The sequence below is a fragment of the Helicoverpa zea genome, chromosome 19 (assembly GCF_022581195.2).
Source record: "Helicoverpa zea isolate HzStark_Cry1AcR chromosome 19, ilHelZeax1.1, whole genome shotgun sequence".
Classification (NCBI taxonomy): domain Eukaryota; kingdom Metazoa; phylum Arthropoda; class Insecta; order Lepidoptera; family Noctuidae; genus Helicoverpa; species Helicoverpa zea.
The window spans coordinates 1,301,751-1,317,610 of NC_061470.1; the positions used below are offsets into that span (position 1 = coordinate 1,301,751).

The 15,860-nt window shown below is 39.3% G+C and overlaps 1 protein-coding gene across 2 annotated transcripts in view; it reads right to left on the bottom strand.

Annotated features, from left to right (window-relative positions):
- Positions 1–4,092: 4,092 nt before the first annotated feature.
- LOC124639645 (coronin-1C-A) overlaps positions 4,093–15,860 on the bottom strand; it is a 28,102-nt gene continuing 16,334 nt past the window's right edge. Inside the window, exons 3-12 of one of the 2 annotated variants that reach the window (XM_047177085.1) lie at positions 14,883–15,005; positions 14,326–14,469; positions 13,779–13,909; positions 13,208–13,315; positions 12,561–12,735; positions 9,756–9,819; positions 9,470–9,558; positions 8,900–9,040; positions 5,357–5,536; positions 4,093–4,810 (exon numbers count right to left, since the gene is read on the bottom strand). In XM_047177085.1, coding sequence (XP_047033041.1) covers positions 4,604–4,810; positions 5,357–5,536; positions 8,900–9,040; positions 9,470–9,558; positions 9,756–9,819; positions 12,561–12,735; positions 13,208–13,315; positions 13,779–13,909; positions 14,326–14,469; positions 14,883–15,005 — 1,362 coding nt within the window. In that variant the 3' untranslated portion in view covers positions 4,093–4,603. Of the gene's footprint in view, positions 4,811–5,356; positions 5,558–8,899; positions 9,041–9,469; positions 9,559–9,755; positions 9,820–12,560; positions 12,736–13,207; positions 13,316–13,778; positions 13,910–14,325; positions 14,470–14,882; positions 15,006–15,860 lie in introns of both variants that reach the window. The other variant, XM_047177084.1, reaches the window with a different exon arrangement.

A 15,860-nucleotide genomic window follows, 5' to 3' on the forward strand; every position in this document is an offset into this window, starting at 1 on the left:
GTCATATCCAGGCAAAAATCCAAAACTTTACAACAGGATAAGAATTCCTCATTACTAGCACCAAATTATTTTTATATACTACACACGTTGTCTTAGATACGTACTTTTACTTAAATTTCAATGTTTCAAGTCTTTCAGACTATCCAGTGTTCACACACTCTAAGACAACGTATTTTACAAAATTGTGCGTCATATATTTTACTATTTTCAGTTTTCCGCTGTCACATTTTCTAATCAAAAAAGGAGTAGATAATATTTACATTTAAAAGTGAATATTGATGTTTTGTTTTGAACTTATTCAACTAAATACGCCAGCAAATGAAGGTAGCAATCTGTCAAATTTCTTTAATAGATTCTCAACTCTATCTCTAGTAAGTATAAGGTTCAATTTTTATTGGCAAAAATTTACAAATTGGAGTAGCTTGATGTGCTGTCTATACATACTTCATGCATGCTACGTCACATAGATTATTCTCTATCTTTAGTTCAGGTGCATAATATTTTTAGTAAACATGTTCAAAACAAAACTATAATAGACATGAAATATTATTAATTAGGGAAGCGTCTAAAGCGGTGGTAAGAGAAAAAAACACCATTACAAATTATTTAACGTCAAAATATTAACAGTCGAAATCCTAACATCTGGGGAGTGACCAACGAATGTGAAACTACGCTGTAAAGTTATATCAACGAAATTGTCTACAGAGACCTTTAAAATCGGCCGTTTTTTACCTTTGCGAAGTTTTTTGAAACGATCTGTTGTTAGACGTCTTTTTCGGAAGTGTCAGGAAATTATCAGACTACAACAATTTCATTTTAACCATCTGAGTTTTCCGAAAGTGTCAGTATCTGACTATAACAATTTCATTTTAATAATCTGACTTATGTTATGTAAGACAACACATTATTTTTATCGATTCACATTTCTTGGACACTGCCTTTTAGTCGATAGTAAAATTTATACTAAGTACATTAAAATAGCGCGTATCTTTACACAAAAGGTTAAAAATGCTAAGAAAAAAAACTCGATTATGAAAAATAAAATACAAAAGCGTCACGTACAAATTGAAGTTTCGGATGTAAAGACCAATTTCTGATCATACTTAAATTGGTAGCCATAAAATATTTACACATCATGAAGTAAATATGCTTTTAAATATGATACAAAAACTCGGGGCTCCATCATAATTTACACAAATATTCATAAAGGTAAAACCAAGCATTTTCCCATACAAATTCATACATTGCTTTGTCATGATACTAAAACGAACATCTAAGTTTACGCCATCATAAATTACATAAGAAAAATAATTGTCGTAATAATACTATTTAAAATTTAAACTATAATACTAACTGTCGAGATGACAGCGCGACTTACTGTCAAATGTCAAATTTCATAACTGACATGACTAGCTGCCAAGGACCATGTAAAATGTATCCAATGATATGAAATTAATACTTTACATTGTGTTAAATGAAAATCGCGTCCTCAGTTGACGATTCTATATAAATACTATTTTATTTGTGAGAAAATGAAATACTAAAAAGTCGAATGATGCGCTGGTATGTTAAAATTCAAGATGGCGACAGATTTCGGCGCCAAAAATTAGAAAATTCTTACAAATCATAATATATTAAAACAGCAAACTTATATTAACTAGAATAGAATAATAGTAGAAAATAATTATTAATAATGCATTGAGCCAGCAATTTGTTTAGAAGCGTTGCGCCTTAAGTTATTTGAAAATATAAAAGATATACAAAAGCACCAAGTTACTGGACTCTTAAGCCTAACTTATACAATTTCAATTTAGACATTTGATATCGCCTTTAGAGAACGAATAAAAATAGAGTGTTAATTTTTAACACATTTCGTTGTATTAAGAAATAATTCAGGTATGTAATATTGCTAAAAACACCAACAGCCTTACTTATAAACGTGAATTAAATATAAGTAATACTTAAGGGCTGTTTAAGAAAATTCTTACTTATAAACGTTGCTTAAGCATGTCTTAACTAACATTTAATCACTACTTAAGACTTTAAGTAGTGATTAGTTAAAATTTTGCTTAGAAGGTGATTAGAGATTTTATAAGTAAGGGGGCAAGTGTTTATTATTTTTTGGTTTATATTTTTTATCCACTCTCCAAAGAGTACAATATCAACTGTCTAAATCGAATTTAAAGCTTAATTCACACGGGTGTTCATAATTTATTGACAGTTTATAACATAGTACAATATTTGATAGCGTATTAATGAGAAACTTGTGTGAACTAGGGTTAACATCCGTATTTTACAAATAGGTAAACATTTTAGTCAGAATAGAGATAGACGCAAGATTGGTCCTTATGTTACTAGACAGGACCAAAAGTACCAGTTTTAGTGTAGTAGTTACGAAAAAAATAAGTCATAATTTCCTTTGTATGTATAACATAATCTCAAAAATATCTATTGTAGTTTAATGTACCTTTCGCATCAACATAGTGTTCACATATTCATAAAACACGTATAAATAAATAAAATTAGCTTAATCACTACCAGCGTTTGTGTGCCTACGTTAAAAACTAATAATTGATTTGTTCCTACTACATTAATATGAAAACTTTTTTAGGTTTTTCGGTTTGGACCTTATATTCTTTAGAATGAACCTATAAGGCTTGAAGTTATATCAAAGAGAGATATTATAAATTGTTTTGTTTTCCGCATCAAAGGACCAGAAATACTGGCACACTCATTATAAAACGTGGTATTTAAATGTACTCGCTTTAGTGCTGAGTTTAGACCATGAACTTAATACAAGTCAGTGATATAGGCCCAGCACTAAACACAGTTCTTTTTAAGACCACGTTTCATAAGGTGTGTGTAGTCATATGCATAATAAAGTAATGTAAATGTATCGTGAGATCTTCAAACAAAATATCGATATTAGTATTAAATTTTAATATGTAATGTATTCCGGTCCTTTATACAAAAATTGCATCAAGCGATTGAAAAAAAAAATTATAGATTGAACAATATTATTTTTTCAAAATTGACAAGTATCAATATGTAGGTATTATAACAGCAAAGGGCTGGCTAAATGGCATAAGGCTTTCTTGCTAATTATTTTCATCGCACACAAAAATGTACACCAATCAGTTAATAGCATATACAAATGACTTGTGACGGTAAATTATATAATTAAATGAGTTAAGGCACATAATTTTATTTCGCGTTTTTATCACTTCACTATACTTACTATTTACAAAATTATTTTATATAAATAAATAGTTGGAGTTCAGTGGCGCACAGGAATATTTACGTCACAACTTTTTGACAGAATTTGATACGATGCACCTGTATTGAAATTCCATTGATTGTATCCATTTTAAAAATGTTTTTGTCTGTCTTCATAAATCATTAACTGGCCCGGCCACTAGGTGCCATAGTTCCCGTAGTTTCCCCATTCCTAGTCCATTAGCATCCCATCACAATAGCCTAAGTAGTTTTCATCCATAGTTAGCAATAGTTTAGCACAGAACCGGGGATTGTCCTTGGGTACATTTCTATAGTGTATACAGGGATAATCGTCGGTTTTGTGTTACCATTTCATTAAAGTTGTCTCAAAAGGGCTTCAGCGTGTTGGCTTCGGCCCCACGTTCGCCTTACAAAAATCCGGGACTCTGTAGTCCCGAGGTCAGAAAGAGACATAAATAATAATAATAAATAATAGATGATGAAAGATGTACGGTCTACCTGCCGGCCACGGTCGCCGGGAAGCAGTGGATGTGGGTTGCTGAAGATCGAGCAAACTGGCGAACCTTGGGGGAGGCAGCAGTCCAGCAGTGGACGTCTTTCGACTGTCACTACGACGCAATGCAGTTGCGTCAAAAGTCCATTGTTTGTTTAAATATTGTATTCTTCATAAATCATTAAGTATGTACTTTAAGATTAATATTTGTCAAGTTTAAATATATTTCTGTGCGCCACTGTACTCCCTTTATACGTAACAATGAAACTTCAGAACATTTACTTAAAGGCTTTGCTTCCCTCGATCCTAAATTATTGTCCAAATATACCGTATCTAAATGTAGTGACTTTTCATCATTAATTTATTTAGTCGATATCAATTCTAAACCGTTTCTTACTGCAATAAATCGAGTTAATAATACAGTTACAAAATAAATATCGACGCGTCAACTTTGTGTTTTTTATCTAGCGTATTTTTGCTGCTTTTAAACAAAACTACCAATTCCATAATTTTTATTACTAAAAAGGACCAGTGTTGTATTTTGGTCCTTGTTTAACTAGATTGAGGTCCATTTTCACCAACAACATAAATGTCTATTTCTCTTAAACACTGTTTACTCTGAATTTTCATTATCATTAAACAGCTGTTTAAAGAGAACTGATGGTTTATGTCAGAAGACCATAAGACGCAGCGTGGGCAGTTTCCCCACTAGATGGATCTGGCCAAGGTCGCCGGAAAGCAATGGATGCGGGTTGCTGAAGATCGAGCAAAGAGGCGAACCCTCGAGAGGTCTTTGCCCAGCAGTCACGTCATCGTTTATGTTGTCAGTGAAGTTGGGCCTATAGAACACAAAGTACCTGTTCTCCCTGACCTTCAGACCTCGTCGGGAGCCATGGCGTCGTCGTCATGGTTCTGCTGGGGGCTGGCGGCCGGCTGAGGGCTGCTGGGCGCGGGGGCAGTGATGGTGGGGGTGGCCGGCGCCTTCACAGTGGCTTCTAGAGCCCTGATGCGGTTTTCTTGTTTGACGATCACCGATTTCAGTTTGCGGATCTCGTCGACTAGGTCTGAGAGCTGCTTCTCCTGGAATAGATAGGTTAGGTTTGTGGTGAAAATGATAATAATAGTGGGTAATTTTAAAACCTTTGTGCCATGTTTTACAAAGTAAAATATCATTATTATCTTTAATAGTGGTAGCAGAATACTAGGATTGTTATATATAGTACTGTTTACTTAAATATTTCTGGAACTAAAATTCAAGGACCAAGTTTTACCGTTAACGATTTGCCGGTGATTCTCCTTCATGGCTGTCGTAAAACCAAACTTATCTTCTCTAAGCTCCTCTTACCCGCCCCAAAGAGTGATAGCCATCAGGCTAAGCAGCTGGCCTACTAGCCGGACTGCCACCGTGGGATCTGGAGGCGCGGTTCTTCTCGCGCCTGTACGACAGGCGCGAAGAGGCACAGCGCCGGGGGAAGCGCATAAGGTGGTGTGGTATGCATATACATACCACAGCAGCACTGAGGCTGTCATCCCTCCGATGTGCCGGAGTGGGGGACCTGTCCTTCTCCCTCTCCTTAGCCCCAGCTAAAGCATTGGTCTTCTTGTAGACTTAACTTTAATACATACCACAGCAGCACTGACGGCCGGCGGCGGTGTAGCGGAGGCCGGAGTCCCCGCATGGCTGTCATCCCTCCGATGTGCCGGAGTAGGAGACCTGTCCTTCTCCCTCTCCTTAGCCCCAGCTAAGGCGTTGGTCTTCTTGTTGACGTGCAGCTGGGTGGCGGCTCGGCCGGCGACGTATCCGCCCTGCACAACGAGGGCACGCTCCTGTAGTGCGGTTAGGGGAGCCCTACCGTATAGCATCTGTCTATGAACGAGTCTGTTGGTGGGGGTGGACTAGTTGGGAGGTTGGTGTTGTGTCTTTTGGGGGGTATATTTACGTTATATATAGAAAAAAAATGTCTACGTAATGTAGAAAACATTTGGTTTTGCGAGAGAAATATGTTTGTAAATTACAGGGACTTCTCTGTCGATTATTATTTAAGTGTAAGACGGAGATAATATATTTTCGAAAGTTGGATTTGATAAGTTTTAAATTATCAAATTTTGAACATACGGTAATGCAAAGAAATACTTAAAAATTGAAAACGTTTACTATGAAATTTTCAGATATTCTTATAAAAAAAAATACATAGAAATGTTTCTAATAGTTAGAATACAAGTCAATGTAAATATATCGTAAAAAATAACCCAATAGCATTATTATTACTGCAGCTCATGTTAGTTTAGCTTATTATTTTTGATTCTGTTAAAATGATTGGAGCAAGTATTTTTTTAATAAATATTAATGACGTTAAAATGTACCAGAGATATTACTTAATTTTGATTTTCAATTAAATAATAAGCTTCTTGAGATTAAAAGTTATTCAGTAATAGTCTCTAAATATAGGAATATTGGTGCATTACTTAATTTCGTTTGCATCATTTTTTCCTCTCTAATATCAAGTATTTGGTGTTTCACAAAAGAATACTTTATTCTTACAAGGAAATCCCAAGAATAAGTGGCACCCATAAATTACAAAATTATTAAGATAACAACATAAAAACAGTGTTAGTAACACGACAAAAAAATCGCAAAATCGATGAATAAATCGCAGTTAAGGAGACACAACACACAACAGACAAAATAAACGCAAATTAAAGTCGTTAGAGCAAGCCAACAGATACATTCAAGACGATGCTTAGAAACACAAGTCGGGATTGTGTTTTCAGTAAGTATTATAGATAATAATAATAACGCTTTGTTATGTTGGAGATATACCGTCAGTTGCACAAAGCTCCATTAAAGTTAATACTTCATTAAATATATTACTGACTCTTTCTTTGGCAACTAGATAAAAAGGGTCAGCAAACGATTTAATGAAGCTTCGATTTTAATGGAAATTTGTGTAACTGACGGATAGCCAGATAAGTATATCGCACCCCCGGTGTGACACTGTCACTTATGCAAAAATGTAGTTTTTCAGAAGCATTTAACTTAGACACCTCATACAACAAAGAATATATAGATGCGATTAACTATAACGACAACTTTTGCGTATTACAAAAGTAATGTTATCGCACCAAATAAAAGGGTGCTTTAGGATATTTCTTAGATAATAAACTCATTTTTGCATTTTTTACAGAAGTGACAGTATCGCATCGGGGGTGCAATATGTAGAATTTGTAAGAGATGAAAGCGGGTAAGCCATACTTGTTTCTTGTGTAAATGTACACACACATTGTCTTTATATGACTCAGCCACATCTGATCGCTACCGAATTTTTGAATACAAAGACAATATACATGGTACATTTACACACGCAATTATGACTGATCCACCATCGTTACATAAAAAAATCTATAGCATCCCTAATGTTACCACCGAGGCTCGTGACGTTGCAAACAAAAATAACTGGGAATCGAACCCAGAATCAATATTCTATATAAAAAGAATCACTTCAAAATATTGGTCCTTCGATACACAAGGTTGCGCGTTAGAGGACCAAAATTTAAGTGAGGTGAAGAGGTATTAAATTAATGAATTGAAAGATTAGTAATTAGGAGTTCATGCTGTAAATAAGACAAGTGAAAAGGATTATTAATTTATCATATTAAAAAAAAAAAAAAAAAACTGTCGAAAAGGTATTGTTTTATACATTGTTATAGGGAAAACCCATGTGAGTGATTAAAAAAAAAATTGAGTTTGTCAAAAAATCTCTTAAACTATCTTTATGGCTTTACAGCAATTTATTCTAATTATAATATAATTTTTAAACGCAATTTTTAAATTATATAACGCCATAATAGATAATTTAAGAGTAAAAATAGCAAGCCCAACTTACCTGCTCTGGAAAATTATAAAAAAAAAAAAATCGAACTCATATTATTTTAAAAAGCATGCCTATAGACATATTATAGACAGTATTTTTATGATAGCAATTCATATATATAATTCATTTATACATATTTGCTATTTATTATTACATAGAGAAATATGTGCAATAATGAACTAGCTACGAAATTATATTTGCTAAGAAATATCTCCCAGTAAACAAAATACTAGAAAGGCAGCCTTACTTAAGAGGACGAATTGGAAATTTTGGCGCCAAGGATCTCAATTTTTCTCAGTAAATACAAAACGGATCAAAATACAACTTGGTTACCTGAAAGTTCATGATATAAACCTTATTTTGTTAGACTTCAAAACATGATTAGGTAACTTTTATAACAGAGAAAAATATATCAAACATACCTCTTTTTAAAAAGAGATTCACATATTATGGGCAAACGGGACCGATTTAAGCCTCTTAACTTTTTTAGTAGTTGAATATATACATACTCTTTAAAATTGTGGAAGGATTTTTTATCAAATTATCATTTCTAAATAATAAAATAACAAAACCATTTTGTCGCTTACGACTTTTAGTTATAAGCTAGCGCGCGTATTGTTATCCTCGCCCCGCTCAGACGCTCCGACCCCTCTTGGCGCCTTAGATGCGCGTGCCGGTTATGGAATTATTGTTTACCAATTCGTCGCCTTAAAGGTCCAAGTATACTCGACTATTTCCAAATCACGGTGCACTCAGTTTCCATTCATCCATCCCCATTCTCACATTCTTTTATACCATTATTCTTGAGCTAATCAAGTCTTGAAGAAATATACTTTTGACTATAGATACTTAGTAGATAGCTTATCCATGGATTTCCTTACTAAAGATTTAATTTTGACAGTAACCTGAACAAGTAATATCAAATTCTTATCTTTACTGCTACTAATTAACAGACAGTTTACGACCTACAAAAAAAATTTCGCTAAAATAACCTACAGACCCCTCATTAGCGCAGCCCTACGTGGTACCTTGAGTGACATGGTCCCACTTTAACCATGAAAACTATCCCTAAAATTGTCTACAAAGCACCTACTCCTAGCCCCAAAGCAGGCAGCCTGTACATGACCTAAGTCTTTATTCGAGCCTCAACTCCCAATTTCACTATCAAAACTGTCCCTAAAATGTCTCCTCCTAGCTCCAAAGCCGATAGCCTGAAGTCTTTATTCAGTCCTTTAGTCCTAGTTTTCCAAGTAGCCCTAAAGTGACCTACTCCCACTAGGCCGGTCCTGCAGGATACCTTGAGCGACATGGTGCAGGGCTCGGCGTCCTCGCCCGCGAGCCACTCGTCCGCCGTGAGGGACGCCTCGTCGCTCAGCGTGTCGGGGTACAGGTCCTCCTGGAACAGCTCCGACTTGCGGGGGACTGTCATTGATACCACCTGTGGGGAGATTGGGAGGATTTTAGAATTATATGGTAGTTGACAACTAGCCATAAAAAGGCAACTTTTTTGACAGTTCATTTTTCTAATCGTGATATTGAAATGTCGTTACATATTTTTAATAAACTGTAAACTTATTTTGCTTGTATATATTAAACAATAAAAAAGCTTTTCTATTGAAACAATAAATGAAAGTGACATTAATAGATGCCTGTAAGAAAACAGATTTTATTTTTGACCTAGTCAACTATCTAATTGTAATTTCATATCCAAGTAATCACAAAAGAACATTTTCAGACGTCCAACAATTTGAGCCAATTAAGTCGACTCATATTTTTTTGGGAAACAACAGAAAACCGTCAATACAGTGTACTAAAAATTTTCTTATTACCTAGCAAGTTCAGAGAACTAAAACATGATTATTTTTACCTGACACAGTCCAGAGTTGTTCAATCGGTAGAACTTGGCTATCTCGCAGGTGGCCACGTCGCAACCTCGCTTCGGCATCATGCCGATACCTGGGAATCACAATATACAAATTATTTTTTATTAATTCCTTTATTTTAGGCCCTTAGGAAATACAACAATATGTATATACAAATACTTAAAATTATATAAATAAGGTCTAATATGTTTCTTAGGCTAATTATATTCATTTACTATGATATTTCTGAAAGTTATTTTAGAGATAAAAATTATTTTGTATATGGCTTACCTCTCTGTGGGTCTGGCGTTTGGAAGGTGTTGATGTAGTGAACGAATGGTGGCTCTGGTGTCACCTGTAAATAAAAAACAGTATTTTAGTTTTTAGCTTAACAATGATATTAATTGAGAAACTAGAACGATGACGATATCATTTCCATAAGGAAGATATGTTAGTCGTTGCGGATAGTAACAAAATAATCGGAAAGTTTGTCAACAGTCCTTACCAAGCTACTTACGTGTTGTGGAGGTCAGATAGGCAGTCGCTCCATGTAAAACACTGGTGTAGTCCTCGTAAAACTGGTTGTCATCACGGAACATTGCTCTACAAGCTCCGGCGGTATAATGCGCGTAGGCCTTTTATGTACCAGGGCCGCGGTAACTCTTTCGAACAATCCCGCAGCCCCGGGATTTGTTTATTTACCTCAAAGTATCGTATAACGGAGTCGCCCTTCCCGCAGAGGTAGATGAGGTTAGTGTCGGGATCGTAGAGCGGGAACATGACGCCGTTGCTGGTGTCGATCTCCACCGTCACGATCGGCTCCGCGAGGGCATCCGGGTATAGGAACAGGCTAGGCCGATAAGGATGCAGTACCTCAAAGTATCGTATAACGGAGTCGCCCTTCCCGCAGAGGTAGATGAGGTTAGTGTCGGGATCGTAGAGCGGGAACATGACGCCGTTGCTGGTGTCGATCTCCACCGTCACGATCGGCTCCGCGAGGGCATCCGGGTATAGGAACAGGCTAGGCCGATAAGGATGCAGTACCTCAAAGTATCGTATAACGGAGTCGCCCTTCCCGCAGAGGTAGATGAGGTTAGTGTCGGGATCGTAGAGCGGGAACATGACGCCGTTGCTGGTGTCGATCTCCACCGTCACGATCGGCTCCGCGAGGGCATCCGGGTATAGGAACAGGCTAGGCCGATAAGGATGCAGTACCTCAAAGTATCGTATAACGGAGTCGCCCTTCCCGCAGAGGTAGATGAGGTTAGTGTCGGGATCGTAGAGCGGGAACATGACGCCGTTGCTGGTGTCGATCTCCACCGTCACGATCGGCTCCGCGAGGGCATCCGGGTATAGGAACAGGCTAGGCCGATAAGGATGCAGTACCTCAAAGTATCGTATAACGGAGTCGCCCTTCCCGCAGAGGTAGATGAGGTTAGTGTCGGGATCGTAGAGCGGGAACATGACGCCGTTGCTGGTGTCGATCTCCACCGTCACGATCGGCTCCGCGAGGGCATCCGGGTATAGGAACAGGCTAGGCCGATAAGGATGCAGTACCTCAAAGTATCGTATAACGGAGTCGCCCTTCCCGCAGAGGTAGATGAGGTTAGTGTCGGGATCGTAGAGCGGGAACATGACGCCGTTGCTGGTGTCGATCTCCACCGTCACGATCGGCTCCGCGAGGGCATCCGGGTATAGGAACAGGCTAGGCCGATAAGGATGCAGTACCTCAAAGTATCGTATAACGGAGTCGCCCTTCCCGCAGAGGTAGATGAGGTTAGTGTCGGGATCGTAGAGCGGGAACATGACGCCGTTGCTGGTGTCGATCTCCACCGTCACGATCGGCTCCGCGAGGGCATCCGGGTATAGGAACAGGCTAGGCCGATAAGGATGCAGTACCTCAAAGTATCGTATAACGGAGTCGCCCTTCCCGCAGAGGTAGATGAGGTTAGTGTCGGGATCGTAGAGCGGGAACATGACGCCGTTGCTGGTGTCGATCTCCACCGTCACGATCGGCTCCGCGAGGGCATCCGGGTATAGGAACAGGCTAGGCCGATAAGGATGCAGTACCTCAAAGTATCGTATAACGGAGTCGCCCTTCCCGCAGAGGTAGATGAGGTTAGTGTCGGGATCGTAGAGCGGGAACATGACGCCGTTGCTGGTGTCGATCTCCACCGTCACGATCGGCTCCGCGAGGGCATCCGGGTATAGGAACAGGCTAGGCCGATAAGGATGCAGTACCTCAAAGTATCGTATAACGGAGTCGCCCTTCCCGCAGAGGTAGATGAGGTTAGTGTCGGGATCGTAGAGCGGGAACATGACGCCGTTGCTGGTGTCGATCTCCACCGTCACGATCGGCTCCGCGAGGGCATCCGGGTATAGGAACAGGCTAGGCCGATAAGGATGCAGTACCTCAAAGTATCGTATAACGGAGTCGCCCTTCCCGCAGAGGTAGATGAGGTTAGTGTCGGGATCGTAGAGCGGGAACATGACGCCGTTGCTGGTGTCGATCTCCACCGTCACGATCGGCTCCGCGAGGGCATCCGGGTATAGGAACAGGCTAGGCCGATAAGGATGCAGTACCTCAAAGTATCGTATAACGGAGTCGCCCTTCCCGCAGAGGTAGATGAGGTTAGTGTCGGGATCGTAGAGCGGGAACATGACGCCGTTGCTGGTGTCGATCTCCACCGTCACGATCGGCTCCGCGAGGGCATCCGGGTATAGGAACAGGCTAGGCCGATAAGGATGCAGTACCTCAAAGTATCGTATAACGGAGTCGCCCTTCCCGCAGAGGTAGATGAGGTTAGTGTCGGGATCGTAGAGCGGGAACATGACGCCGTTGCTGGTGTCGATCTCCACCGTCACGATCGGCTCCGCGAGGGCATCCGGGTATAGGAACAGGCTAGGCCGATAAGGATGCAGTACCTCAAAGTATCGTATAACGGAGTCGCCCTTCCCGCAGAGGTAGATGAGGTTAGTGTCGGGATCGTAGAGCGGGAACATGACGCCGTTGCTGGTGTCGATCTCCACCGTCACGATCGGCTCCGCGAGGGCATCCGGGTATAGGAACAGGCTAGGCCGATAAGGATGCAGTACCTCAAAGTATCGTATAACGGAGTCGCCCTTCCCGCAGAGGTAGATGAGGTTAGTGTCGGGATCGTAGAGCGGGAACATGACGCCGTTGCTGGTGTCGATCTCCACCGTCACGATCGGCTCCGCGAGGGCATCCGGGGTGCGGAGCGAGTACTGACGCTCCGACATGCGGCTGAACCTGCAGAGGGAAAAAAACAATAAAATATGTTGGAAAACTATGTGTATTGGTATGCTACACAACTAAAGTAAGAATAGATGAATAAATTACAAGTATTTGTATACCAAAAATGTCTATAACATATGTTGGGAATGTGCAATTATTCGATGAAGCTTTTTGCAATAGGCAAAGGTTACAAAAAATACCAGGTCTTCTTATATGGTTAATTTCATATTTATTTATAACACATTTTAAAGGTCAAAGTTACAAAACAAACTAAATTCAAACGACTGCCTGCGCACACACTTCCGAATAATTACACGCACCTTCACGTAAGAAGATGAGTGTTTGTTTTTAGGTTGCTTTTTATTCACCATCAGCCATACTAAAGAACCCCTCGAAACACCCCCCTAACTTCAATGATTCAACATATTTTCCCATGTTATTAGTTATATCTGTAATAGTGATTATTCAGTGAGGGTTAGGTACATACCCGGTGGTGAAGACGAGCCCGTGCTTGAGGAAGATGGCTCGCGAGGCCTTGCTGCCCTCGTGCGCCACCGCCTCCGACTCCACCTCGCCCTTGCGCGGGTCGATGATCCTGGCGAATAACAGGTATATTAATTAGTGTGTAATGTGTAATATTTTTGTGGTTTTTCTGGTAAGCTAGGTAGCGAAAAAATATAAAATACATTTTAGTTGGTGACTTAATGTGAAAAATCAGCCAATGTGTCCAGTTTTGGCTATAAACGTAATCGTCACAAAAGTCTGTTAACTTAGCCCCGATTGCGAAAATTCTTAAGTTATAAACAACATAGTAGGATAGCATAGTAAATTGTGCTTGAACACTTGCAGGTTACTATAACTCTTTTGATTTCGATCCTGTTCGGTCTAACAATAATTATTTCAAGGAAAAAGGAACTAAATATAAAATGCTTTTATCCCCTATTATAGGTATGATCCTTATGACGGGCTGCCAAGATAGTATGGTAGGCTTATTATGTTCAGCAGTCGACGGCCACAAGACTATGAAGAAAGGAGAAGGTATAGAAACTGATGGTTACCTGATCTTCTTGTCGCGACAGGTGGTGAGGAGCTTGGAGCCGGTCCAGTTCCAGCAGGCGGAGTAGATGAGGTCCGGATGGCAGTCCAACGTCAGCAGCACCTCGCCGGTGCCCACGTTCCATATCGCTATCTGTGATGAAGTAATAAATATGTTTAAAAGTTTTTCACCTATATGACAAGACAATAAAGGGGCATTCTTAAGTATTCGCTACATGGGGAACCATGAAACCTAATAAAGCATATTGCAACCGATTATTACCTTTGACCTCATCATTATGAGATGATTTGGTGTTCAAAAAGGTGTCCAACATAATTCTTCTTCTTGTTATTTTATCCAGACGCTAAGAGCGTCATAAAGTAGTTTGTGAATGTCTAATGTCTCCAAGAACAATATTATTAAGCTGATTCATACAAAGCCAAGCTTGGGACATTCCAGCAACTTTTAACCAGACTGCTCCATAATTGTACATCATTTTCCTTAACGTACCATTGTCCAACTTCATACATCTTCCAAACTGACCTGGACATCAGTATATCCAAACTGACCTGGTTATCGGAGCCGGCAGTGAGCAGCACATTCTGCGCGGTGGGGTGCCACAGCACCAGCCCCACGCGCCGCTGGTGGAACACCAGGTCAACCACCGGGTCCGTGAGGGTACGGGACAGGCCCCCGTCGGGGATCTGCCATACCTGCGGGGAGATTGGTAGGCCTTAGAGATGGTGGTTGAAAATCTTCAGCATGTTATGTAAGGTTGACCCTTTGTAAAGCATTTTCGGATATGTATGAAAAATGAGGCAAAGTTTGATAAAAAGAGAATACGTCCTACTAGGGGATTATGATTATAATTAACCTTCAAGAAGCAGCGAAGTAATGAGGATTCGGTAGATATTTGCAGAATTCTGTTCGATACAGATAAATGACAATAATTTTTTGGCCCCTTTAATAATTGTGTCAATTTTTTTACGCTTTTAACCACTCCGCTATCGAAGATGTCGACAACATAATTAAGAGACCCCTATCTGAGTTATTACATACACAGGACACGTTAATTACTATTTCACTACTTTATTCTGGTCCTCATATACTAAAGCATATTACATACCTTAACAACACAGTCCTCGGAGCCACTAGCGATGACATTGTCGTTATGTGGGCACCACGCGATGTCGAGCACGGGGCCCTTGTGCCCGCCCACCAGAGGGTGGTCCGCCGGTATGCGACCAACCTGGAAGCAAAGCAGATTGGTATTAAATAAGGAGGAAAATAGGTGTTGGTTTGGCAAAAACAGACAGGAAGTGGTGAAATGAGGACGTTTTAAGGTCTGTCTTTTATTTTGACGTCTTAAAAGTTCAGTTTTATCAGCCTTATTTCAAGTTATATTGGTTAAAATACCTGTCTTTATGCGTATAATATCAGCGGAATAAAATAAAATAAAAATTAGGTGGATTTTATGAGACCTTGACATTGTAGAAAGATGAAAGTAGGCTAAACATATTTAATTACCAGTCTAAAGTTTCAGGTACTGAAATAAAACTTATTCAAAAACCTAATTTCTCTTTCCCGACTCAAAAAACAATGTGAAAGTACAAACAATAAAAACAAAACAGCAATTTAATTATCTGCAAAGTTTGCGCGCCAATTAATTATTTCGCCTTGTCTCTGAAAATTATGGGCGCGAAAACTTTCTCGTGCACTAACGACCCAGTGAAAGTCGGCCATCTTGAAAATACGTAATTAAACATTTTTGGCGCCACAAGTAGAGTATAAATTGCTAATGTAGGTCGTAGTTACACGACATTTTGAATCTAAATACAAATAAATAAAATACATTTAACTTCCAAGGTGTTTACAATTGATATTACTTTCAGTATTTACAGTTTACATTTACAAGCACACAATGATTATAATGCACTCAAATACGCGAATCATTTGGAGTATTTAATCCGAAGCAATCGCATAAACCATAATTATGGGCCTTACTACAAAAACTTTAAACCCTGTTTTACACTTGTCTAATAAAATTTTGGCTGCAAAATGAACCATATGTCAACGTCATAATTTGACATTTTTTTAGACAAGG